General features: G+C 43.3%; 1 protein-coding gene across 15 annotated transcripts in view; it reads left to right on the plus strand.

Moving 5' to 3' along the window:
- Positions 1 to 12,138, plus strand: part of PLCB4 (phospholipase C beta 4) — a 414,054-nt gene that overhangs the window by 271,430 nt on the left and 130,486 nt on the right. For all 15 annotated transcript variants that reach the window (XR_012374116.1, XM_073878371.1, XM_073878370.1 and 12 more), the window contains one exon: positions 39 to 182. Coding sequence is in view for 14 of the 15 variants with exons in the window: in XM_073878371.1 (XP_073734472.1) it covers positions 39 to 182 (144 nt within the window). In the remaining variant the exon portion in view is untranslated. The remainder of the gene's footprint in view (positions 1 to 38; positions 183 to 12,138) is intronic.

A 12,138-nucleotide genomic window follows, 5' to 3' on the forward strand; every position in this document is an offset into this window, starting at 1 on the left:
ATCGAACAATTTTTCCCTATTTGTATACTCCTCTACAGGATCCCAAAATCCTCGCTGCTCTTGAAGCTGTTGGAAAGTCAGAGAACGATCTGGAAGGGCGGATAGTTTGTGTCTGCAGTGGCACAGATCTGGTGAACATCAGTTTCACATACATGGTGGCTGAAAATCCAGAAGTAACTAAGGTAGCCTCAGTGAGAAAAACCTCCCTTCCCTTTCCCCCTGTATGTATATATGTGGTATGTATAATATGTTATATATATAATTTTGATTTCTATATTAAAGTTGTATAGTAATAATTTTAATTTAAAATTTAAAAAATATATATTGCTAGCTGTAATGTGTAGAAAATTCAGCAAGCACAGTACTCTTTTAGTGTATCACTTAAGTATACCAAGAATCCAAGCACTTCTGTGGATATGTAGTAGGAGAAATTAGCCCAGCACCTGTCACACTAGAATGTGCACAGGAATCACCTGGGATTTTGTTAAAATGCACATTGTGATTCAATAGGTCTGAGATGAGGACAAAATTCTCCCTCACGGGTTCCTAGCTGATACCCATCCTGCTGGTCTGAGAACCACAGTTTGAATAGCAAGGGGCTAGATCAGCATTGCCCAGTAGAAATCTAAAGCCATAGATATCATTTAAATTTTTCTAGCAGGCACATTTAAAAAGTAAGAAGGAACAAGTGAAATTAATTTCGATAAAATAGTTTGTTCAGCACGATATACCCAAAATACTGTCGTTTTAACTTAAAATCAATATAAAATTTATTAATGACATTTTACATTCTTTTTATTCCAAGTCTTCAAGATCTGATGTGTGTTTTCAATTCAGCCTAAGCCATATCTGAAGTGCTCAATAGCTGCATATGGCTAATGGCTACTAAACTGGACAGCGCAGGTCTAGATGGTAAAGATATCCAAGCCCTGCCCCCACCCCTATAAGTTATTACAGTATTGGGTCATGATCTGTCTTTTAATACCATACCTAGCATACCATTGCCCTGGCAAGTGAGTCTCAAAGAGGTTTTGACCAAAGCAGAAAGCCTCAAACATAAATCACTTTTCTGCAAGTCATTTGTTTTCGGGGTGATTTTACCTCTGAACAGAGCTCTCGGTATCTTTCTGTAGTAGGTGTGGGGAGGCCTGAGCCTTGATTCTCCCATTGCAGAGACCTGGGTGTGGGGGCTATGGGAGCCATTTAATCCTACCAGAAGAAACTAAGTGTAGGGTTGAATGAGAAAGTCATCATTGCAGATGCCGGGTTTTCGAGCTAGGCAGGACCGACCGTACAGATAAGATCATCTGACAAAACTTGACCCTGGACCAGAGCTAACTGGTGGCAGAAGTGAATTCTTCAGACTCTGAGACCCTCTAGGCTCTTTACCCCACTCACAAAGTATGATCCACCTTCCAGCAGCACAGCCTCACCTCGGAGCTCCTTACACCTTAGAGTCTCAGGTCCACCCAGACCTACAGATCCAGAATCTTCATTATTTTAACAAGACCACTCCCGCTCCCTGCTACAGATGACGCAGTTGGGCAGTCAAGTCCGAGCAGCTCCTGGACTTAGGCTTTGGAGCCAGGAATGGATACTCCACGTTACAGGGGAGGCTTTGTTTTTGTCTCGTGGTGGTTTTATTGGTTTTATGCTCTTGTTCCAGGTTACCTCACTTTGGGAGAATAGAGATTGCAAAGCCTTCAAGTTCTTCTATTATTTTGCTTAGATCGATGCCAGTTTGAATGGTTCCTTGAACCCTGCTGATCTGAATGTGTATTATTCCTGCTTTTTGTACTTCACGTTTGCGTCTTTGCTACAGAGGTCTTTTTTAGTGGCTATTTGCCATAGCAACATTTCAATCCCAGAAGTCCATGCTGACCACTCGTAAAGAAAAGCCTTCATTAATCAGATACAGATGTTGAGCTGCCCCAAATTTTGCAAAAAGACTGTTCTGTAGACCTGTATCTCCTGGCTTTTGTCAGCTCGTCATATTACAAGCATGAGTCGGTATAGGCTTGGACTTTGGGACCAGGTTGCCTGGGCTCAAATTCTTGCTCTTCCATTAGCAGCTGTATGACTTAGACAACTTACCTCTCTGCGCCTCATTCCCTTCATCTGTGAAATGGGAATAATACCAAAGTTTCTGCTGTTAGGAGTGTCATGAGGATTTGAGTTACCTACATAGAAAGTGCTTAATGCACTGTCACTCATTGGAAGCCTTGGATGAGTGTTAGCCCTGATGATCCTGGGGTCACAGAATATTAGGGCAAGAAATGGGAGTTTAGGAAGCACTTCCTACCACATCATTTTTCAGATGAGTATGAGGCCAAAGAGTTAAAAACAAAAACAAAAAACCTCACCTAAGACTACACAGCAGGCTAGACCAGAATCTGGCCTCACACTCAGGCTTTCTGATATCCCATGTGATACTCCTGCCCACCCCACCTGATGCCCTGAGCAAGTACAGTCCTGGAAAGATGGCTCAAACCAGTAAATCCCATAACATTTTTGCTTTCCTTGGTTTGATCGCTATCAGTCGTAGCCCATTTCATTTAAGAACCATGTTCTAATACCTTAACTCTGGGGTGTGTGTGTGCTTAAAGTTAAGATTTAGGGTTCTTTTCCTAGTAGCATTTCCACTGAAGCTTTGACTCGTGGAGAAGGAGATATTGAAAAAACTTGTTAATGGAGTATACGTATATGTGGATAATTTTGCCTCCTTCCTGATTTAAAAACTTAACTGTGCTAATTCATATCCTAATACTCCCTCCAGCACTGACAATATTTTCTGTCACCACCATTTTATTCCTATTCCTCTGTATGTGTTCATATCCCCAGCAGAACACACAAGCCATCGAGGTGAGAGGATTTATACAGAATACACAGAGATGCAGTGGCCTCGGGTCAGAATGATGGCAGAATTCGCAAATTACATCAGGTCTGGTGAGAAATGCAGAGACGACCCAGTGTCCCTGAAATGGCATTTGTGACTCTGTGGTACCACTCAAGCCTACGAGCCTAGAGTCATGGTACCACAGGATAAGCTAACTGCCCTTCTCTTCCTTCCCTGTGCTCTTGGTCCATTTATCACAAGAATCAGTTAAAGCAAATCATCAGTTTCTTAAATAATACATGCAGACCTTAAACACTTGATTTTAACTAGAAGCATATAAATGGGATTCAGGTGTTGGCCAGTCTTTTAAGGTCAGGGATGAAGTCTTTTCATGAAGTATGGGTCTGTGGTTTGGGGTCGAGGGAGTTTTTGCCTTTATCTGACCTGTGAGGCATTGTCACAGATATCCAGTTTGGTTGCATTGAAGTGGAAGTGAGGCTTTTAAAGACACCTGTGGAGCAATGGGAGGGCGGAATCCTACAGTTGTATGACTGCTTTCCCTAATCCCGAAGTTGTCTTGTTCACTAAGTTTGAGAAAAAACATGTGGTGCAACTTGCCTTTAAAGCTATCTTTCCAAAATATCCAACTTAGAGAAACAACAATCCTCTTTCTTTCCATGAACATATCTCATTGGTTCGTATAATTTTTATTTCTTTAAAGATTTATCTATGAGAGAGAGAGAGAGAGAGAGAGAGAGAGAGAGAGAGAGAGAGAGAGAGAGCACAAGTGGGGGAGGGGCAGAGGCAGAGGGAGACAGACTCCCCGTTGAGCAAGGAGCCTGATGTGGGGCTTCCAGGACCCCAAGATCATGACCTGAACAGAAATCCGGAGTCAGACACTTAACTAACCGAGCCACCCAGGCGCCCCCCGGTTCATATAATTTTTAAATTACAACAGACAAACAGGGTTGGTAACAAACACAAGTAACTCATAGTAAGCATGCAAAGTAAGGACAAAGGGTCCAACATATTGGACAGTAGCTTACTAACTGTGAGAGTTTAGCATTCCCTGGGCGGTCAGAGGGTTTTGCTTGTTTTATGACCATCTGACAAGTATTAGTCTGAACAGTGAGAGAGAAATTGAGAGAGTTTCTAGTATAGAACTTGCTTAGGAGTATTTATCCTATGAGATTCTTGAGTCTGTTCTTAATTCCTGGGCTCTTACGACACTTAGGACCTGCCCATTCTGGGGGAAAAAAAACAAAACAGAACACCACTTTACCAAACCTTTCATCCAGGCAAATGGGTCAACTTTCAGCTTTGTGTACTCTCCATGGAGAACCAGCTTTCACAGGGACTTTCCTGACTTTGAGCAAGCCATTTCATTTTCTTTGTTCTTCCTGTTCCCCATGGGGTTCTCCATTATTTTTTTCTTTTTGTTTCAAGTGGGTTTTTTAAGAGTCAATACAATTTTACATAGCATCTGAGTTTCTCAGAGTTGAGGTTTCAAGTTAATACAAAATATTGTCCAGTACACATGACTGCGAAAATAGAATTGTGCTTTTCTTCAATAAAAGAGGACACAGGTGTATCAGAAAAACATTTTTGTAGCTCAGCTTGTATTTTTCTCCAGCTGCCTTCTTTCTCTGCTTAAAGAGTTAAGAGCTTGCCTTGCGGCTGTACCTCTTTGGAAGATTTGATCTCAGTTCTGTGTTCGTTCTCCCCTACAAAATAAATGTCAAATGGTATTGTAAACTTAAGTCCAAATCTAGACCCTTCACCCACTATCCACACCAGCTGCTGAGACTATGGATGCCTTCCTTGTCTCCCGCATCAGCCCATTACAGACACACACCCTTGTCTCAAGAATCTAGCTACTTCTCACCACTGCTCTCAGTACAATGTGATCCAAGCCAGTATCCTGTCTTCCCTCGCTGGATTCTCTGCCTTGGCCTTGCCCCTTTGAATCTATTCTAAAAATAGCAGCTGGAGGGATTCTTTTAAAATGTGATTCAGGTCGTGTCACTCCAAGACTTACAAGGCCCTGCAAGAAACCACCTGCACTTTCTTTCCCTTTCCTTCCTTTCCTCTTTTGGGTTTCCCTCCAGCTCCAGGGACTTCGCATTTGCTGTTCCTTCTACCTGGAACACACTCTTCCCCTAGTTACGTGCACTGCTTTCTCACTCAAGTTTCTCATGTCTCTGGAGAACTATCACCTCAGCTCCCTATCTTGCACGCCATGGCTCTCCCTCACTCCTTATCCTGCTGTATTGTCTTCATAGCATTGATCTCTATTTATATACCATTTATTCATTTAGTCCCTTCCTCTGCTGACATGAGGGCAATGTCCTGTTCCCTGCTGCATCTCCAATGTCTAGACTGGTCAATGCCTAAACTTTAGTAGGTGCTCAGTAAATACCCACTTTACTGAGGTCTTTCTATTAACAGAATCGGTAAATTCTAACCCGGGTGATCAATATATATAACCCCTCTTGCTATATGCCTCCAGTTTGGTTTTTTTTTTTTTCCTTTAAACACTATGCTTTTATTTGGATTCCCCTATAACAAGTATTTTTAATGCAAGGTATTTTTTTAGGGTTTTTTGTTTTTTTGGTTTTATGTTTCATTTTTATTATGTTCAGTTGCAGTTTTGTACAGTTTAGCTCTAAGAAAAGTTAGGAAAATGCTCTTTAGACCAGAAGGCTGAGAAAATGTGATGCATTGATAGTCCAAAGGTCTGGGATTCCACGGTGTTATTTTTAGAGTCACTTTGCAGGCTACAACAGGACTGTTGCTGAGAATCCATGACAAGACTGGAGGTTTTAACCTGGTGTCTTTCCTCTTTCCGACTTAGATCATTATTTTTATGCTTGCCTAAATCCTTCCTGTCATTCCAGTTACAAGATTTAGCTTTCTTTCCCCTCTCCTTAAAAAACCCTCTGTTAAAAGGATTGGCCAACAAATCGTTGGCACTTCTTCCTCACACATATGTGCCTTTGGATAATAGGTGAATCTGATATGCAGTTTAACATGCCTGTGAATAAAAGCAGTCACATGAAGAAGGTATTTTCCAGTTTTTTTTTCTGAACTGTAATAATACTACCCCCCCCGCCCCCGGATCATCCTCATCTCTTTTCAAATAACATGGAACATTATAACTGTGTTCCTTAGTTAGAAAAGCACCTCACTTTCTCTACTGCATTTTTTCTCTCTCAGAATGCAACCAGCTTCTTGGGAAGATTTTGTGTCTGGCTTGTGGAAGGGAGTTCAGATGTCTTTCATTAAGTTACATCTGGCGCTGCATAGCAAGCTGAAATCAGAGTCACTGTACATAAGATGGAAATGCAGCCCTCATTTAAAATCCCCAAAAATAAGTGTGTTATTTTATACTAAGTTGAATTTTCCTTTGATTACAAAACTAAGCTGTTTTTATGAGGTTCAAAATGCAAAGATTTGGACTGAATTTAGACAATTTCCAGACTGCTCATTATACTTCATGCAGGTTGTAAATATTTGGCAAACTCTATAAATTATGCTTTGTAACCAAGTTCCTCAAATAAGCCCATGAATAAGTACTATAGAAATTAAGTTAGAAAAATATTATGTGTTCTCTTTTGTATATAAAAAAAGATAAAGTCAGGTAGTTTATTACAGGTAATAAAAATCTTATTTTAGTAGATTGGGTTGAAGGCTAAAACCACTTTGCTGAACTTGAATTATGTTGAGTGGAAGGCTAACTGCAAATTTGCGTGGGAAAGGCCCTGCAGAACCTCCCTCCCCTCACCTAGGTTTTCTCTTCCCCGTTAAACACAGAGCTCCTAGGAGGGATCAGACCACTGGCCTCCCCTGGGAGCCCCTAAAAAATTCAAATTCCCCCAACCTGAGAAATTTGAAATTCTGGGGGCCGAGCCCGGTAATCTGATTTAAACTAAACCGCCAAGTGATTCTCACACAGGGTGAAGTTTGAGTCCCGTTGGCTTAGCATAAAAATGGACTTGGTCCAAAATTCACAATGACTGTGAAATTAAACAAGTTTTTATCAAATTGACCACAGCAAACAGGTTAATCTGTAGACCTATGGATTCCACTGGCCTAACCATTGATTAGAATTCACTAAGAACACCAAAAGCATGATTAAAATGAATTAGTGCCTGTGACTTTGGCAAGAGCTTTGGTTCCGAGCGCTCCCCAGCAAAATGCTGTTTCTTGACATGGAGTTTTAACTGTTTTGTCTATGTCAGTGGTTCTGAAAGCCCGGTCCCCAGGCGAGCAGCTCCAGCAGTACCTGGGAACTGAATTAGAGAGGCAGATTCTCGGGCCCTGCCCCAGCCCTACTGAATCAGTAACCTCATGTTTTCACGAGCCTTTCACATGGTTCTGGGGCACAGTCAAGTGTGAGAAGTACTGCTCAATAAGGAGTGTTTAGATCCTGCTTCTCTTGAAGAAAACTTACACTGACTCCCTGGGCTCCTGCCCAGGCTCACCTGAGCCAATGCCTACTGAATGCTAAAGTAGCTAAATTGTAAATCTCAGCTTCCTATCCGAGCCCCGATCTACTGATTGATTAAATTGTTTCGCCCCATCGCCTCACTGTTTTTTGAGACTCAAGTCTGGGATGAGACATGTGTGCGTTTTCATGTTTCCAAAATGGAAAGTTGGCATTTTCTTGTTTTGTTTTTACTTTAAACCATGTTGAATTCATGTGAAGCGAAGCAGGGAGGGCCACTTAAAAAGCTTGCTTCAGGACAGAGCTGTGAATCAGCAAATGAGTGGGTGGGTGTTGTAAGCTTAAAGTGCCCTATTCCACCTAGGTGTTTGCTTCTTGCAAATGAAGATAATGGGGTTCATTTGTCTTACTGCTGGGTTGAATTTAGAAACCGCCACTCTCTGCCTTCGGAGGGAGGGCTGAGATCGTTGGTTCATCTGTGGAGTGGGTGAAACTTGTCTCCTTGGGCCTCCCACGACCACCTTCCATCTCCCTGGCTCCTTTGGTTCTCATCCTGCTTTTAAAGACCGTCTGTCCCAGAACTCAGTACTTCTGTGTCTCCTCTATGGTGGCGCTCTGTCAGCCCCGAACTTAGCAGTTTCTCTGCAGACCACCAAAAGCAGTAGTTCCTTTAGACCACAAGTTGTGATCCCAGGTGCCTATAGGAGCCAGGAAGATGATGTGAATAATGAAAAAGTGCCAGGCAAAGACAAATAAGGGATGGTATAGACAGTAGCGAGTTGGAGTGTCTATACACCCTCTAGGGGTGGGAGGCAGCATCTACCTGTCTCCAGCTAATTTTTTTTTTTTTTTAAGATTTTATCTATCTATTTGACACAAGAGAGACACAGCAAGAGAGGGAGTGGGAGAGGGAGAAGCGGGCTTCCCGTGGAGCAGGGAGCCCGACACGGGGCTCGATCCCAGGACCCTGGGATCATGACCTGAGCCGAAGGCAGACGCTTAACAACTGAGCCACCGAGGCACCCCTGTCTCCAGCTAATTTTCCAACGATATAAGAATATGCATCTTCAGGTTGCTAGGTGGTTGAAGATGGTGGTAGTTTTTCCATAAGATACTGGACATCTGGATTTATTTTTACATGAAATCTGATGTTAAAGTGTTGACAAATATATAATTTTTTAAACACCAGTCTGCCAAATGACAGTCTGTGGCTCATTTAGAACCTTAGCTCTAGACATCAGTCAGCACGCAGCATGAAGGTGCTTACAGTAAGATAAATGCTAACGTTTACCTAATGTGTTCACTTCGTTGACATTTTAAATGAAGATGCCTGTTTTTTTTGTTTTTTTTTTCCTTTTTTACCTTCTTTTATCCAGCAACTCATCCAAGAATTACTTTTTGATGAATTCTAAGCTTGGATAAATCATTTCCACTACATGGGCTTTTTTATACTCACTGATAAAAGTAGGGAGTTGTACCAAGTGATCCTGGAAATTATTTTCTCCACATCTCTTTGCAAGAAAAAGTATACTAGATGCCAAGGAGGATACGGATTAGTTGCTTTGGAGGACACTTATATATAGGTAGAAGTCCCTAGCCTAATATGGGTTGCATCACCATCGCTAAAGCCAGTCCTCACACTGCTAGGACAGGAGGTTCTCTGGTTGGGGGTGGGGAAGTATTTTCATAAAGAGGCAGGACTTTGCTCCCGGAAGAGGGGTGCCTGCTGGTCCCGTTATGGTGATATCCACAGTGTGCAGTCTGTCAGAAGACAGAAGGCCATGCACATGGGGGTTAGGACGTGAGCAGAGATTCAGAAGCAGAGGAATGTTGTACCTGTAATGGTAGATCCAGGGTAGAGACTAGAGTGAACACTTTCGATTGGGAAATTGGAAACTCAGGCTAAGCCCGTGGCCTGCTTTGAGTGCTAAGCGAGATGCTTGTCGAATCCATCCCGAAGATTCTAAGGAGGTAATGGAAGGTCATGCCTTGTGCTGTAGGAGGGATGCGACACAAATCTTTATATTCTGAGATCAACACATGGTAATAATTTGTGGCTGAGAGCAGCACTCCTCAAAGTATGGTCTGGACCAGCAGCAACAGCATCACCCAGGAACTCATCAGAGGAGAATCTCAGGCCCTGTCCCAGACCTGATGAATCGGAATCAGCATTTGAATAAGGTCTGGTAGGTACTTGGCACCTTACAGTTTGAGAAGTACCGAGATAGAATTCAAGACATTCAGTTGTTCTTGGTTGCAACCAGTTACACATGGAGGAAGGCCTGAGAAACTTTTTTTTTTAAGATTTTTATTTATTTATTTGAGAGAGAGAGAATGAGAGATAGAGAGCACGAGAGGGAAGAGGGTCAGAGGGAGAAGCAGACCCCCCCGCTGAGCAGGGAGCCTGATGTGGGACTCGATCCCGGAACTCCGGGATCATGACCTGAGCCAAAGGCAGTCGCTTAACCAACTGAGCCACCCAGGCGCCCCAGGCCTGAGAAACTTCTTAATATGGGATCACCAGGGTTTGTTCCTGGGTGAGGTCAGAGAAGCTAAGGTGGAGACTAGATTTTAAGTCTGATTAATTGGGAGTACAGTGATATGGTTACGAGAAAGTGAGGGCCTGGTTACTTTGGGACAGAGTGGGGAAGAGACAGTGAATTCGTTTAAAATACGTTCTCAAAGAATGTCTATGCGATGGGTCTGCTGTGGGTCCTACAATTCAGAGGAGCTCACTCGCTAGTTGGGGGCCCTTGGAACTCATCTGTGGATCAGCCTTGGCCTTGATGTCCCTGTGTTCTGCATCGTTAGCCTCTTGGCATTCTAAGAACACCTATCTTTGGGGCGCCTGGGTGGCTCAGTTAGTTAAGCGTCCAGCTCTTGGTTTCGGCTCATGTCATGATGCCAGGGGTTGTGGGATCAAGCCCTGGGTGGGCCCCCCTGCTCAGTGGGGAATCTGCTTCCCCTCTCTTTCTCCCTCTGCCCCTCTCCTGCTCACACATGTGCATGCTCGCTCTCTCAAATTTTAAGAAAAATTAAAAACACCTATCTTGGTTTTCTTTTGAAATCCTCTAATTTCTTTACTATTCAAGGGTGGATTTTTACTGTCATTTTTCATAGCATCAAACTTACTGAAAAGTAAAGCTGCTTGTCAAGGTGTGTGTTCAGGAACCTGGACATGAGAGCTAAAGCAATTTCTCCTGTCCTTTTAGGGAGTTTTTTACCTGAATGGGTGAGGTTTCCTTGGAGTAGAGGCAGGAGCCAAGTGGGGAAGAAGCTTTGAGCTGTAGCCTAGAGCCCTCGTCTGCAGCAACACTGAGCTTGCCGACAAAGTCATTTTAAACATTTGCATGGACCGTGCATTTTTATACTGTTCACTGGTGTTTCCCGAATGCAGAAGGAGTATTGCTCATGGTAGAACGAATACTTCCACTATATTCTCGTAGAAAGTGCAGAAGAGTAAAAAGAAGAAAACACCCCCCCACCCGGAGTGCATTACCCCGTCTTCCGTGTCTTTTTTTTTTTTTTTTTAAGATTTTATTCGTTTATTTGACAGAGAGAGACACAGCGAGAGAGGGAACACAAGCAGGGGGAGTGGGAGAGGGAGAAGCAGGCTTCACGCGGAGCAGGGAGCCCGATGCGGGGCTCGATCCCAGGACCCTGGGATCATGACCTTAGCTGAAGGCAGACGCTTAATGACTGAGCCACCCCGGCACCCCTCCGTGTCTTTTTTTAAACTGAAGTGAAATTCACATAATGTAAAATGAACCACTTTAAAGTGAGTGTGTAATTTAGTAGATCACAATGTTGTACAACAACCCCCCTGTCTAGTTCTAGAACGTATCTTCCTCCCCTCAAAGGAAACCCCATTCCTGACTCTCTACAACCCCCACCCCATTCACCCCAGTGTGTCTTTTTAATTCACACAGTTTTCTTCTACACACAGTTGGGCTCATACTGTTTATAGAGTTTAATGCACTGTATTTTATTTAAAATTTTTATCATATCCATTTTCTTGGTCTTTACAGTGTTTTTCTTGGGCTTTGTTGTAATTGTAAATCCCCATGATCTTGGAGGTGGATTTTCTTGGTTTACCAGCTCTTCTTCAGAAAACTTCCAGCCCCCTGGGGGCTTCTGTGCAGAATGCGGGGGCTTCGTGGGGGACGGGTTTTCATCGCGGGGGGCCTCTCTCACTGCTGTGTGTCATGAACTTGACAGGTTTCCTAAGAAGAGACTCTGCTCTAGGTCTCACCCCCGAGCAGCTCATTTTGCCCTAATTGTGAGTGTTATCAAATGACTCCACCAAGGGAATGCAAACAAGTTCCTCTGATTGCTCCAGAAGTGTAATATGAAGTTTGGATTTCCCCTTTTGGCCCCTGGGAGAGGAAACTGTCGCTAGCTTTAAACTGCTCCTCTACTTACCGCCCAGCCCCAGTTCTTGCTGGCAGAGACTGCCATTGTGAACATGCATTCGGATGTTTCAAGAATAGGATGCATGAGGAGATGGGTCAGAGACCTCACCTGACGTGAGATCTTGTCCCCTCTGAGTGATAAGCAGTATGATCTGGAGCGAACTTAATAGTCCCAATGAGGGGCTGGCAAAGTGCAGCCCCGGGGCCAAACCCACCCCTCAGGCTGAGGTTGTATGGCTAATGAGCTCAGAATGGCTTTGACATTTTTAAAGGGTTGTTAACAAAACATCAGAACCGTACAACAGAGACTCATATGCGGTCTTCTTAAAGCCTAAACTACGTATTTGCTGGCCCTTTATAGAAATGCTGACCAGTGATCCCCAATAATTAATAATAGGAGCAGCAGGAATGGAAGTTTTTACCTTATATTGAATACCAGGGAG

Source organism: Callorhinus ursinus, unplaced genomic scaffold (genome assembly GCF_003265705.2).
Source record: "Callorhinus ursinus isolate GAN/ISIS: 27379988/994484 unplaced genomic scaffold, GSC_fseal_2.0 scaffold29, whole genome shotgun sequence".
Classification (NCBI taxonomy): domain Eukaryota; kingdom Metazoa; phylum Chordata; class Mammalia; order Carnivora; family Otariidae; genus Callorhinus; species Callorhinus ursinus.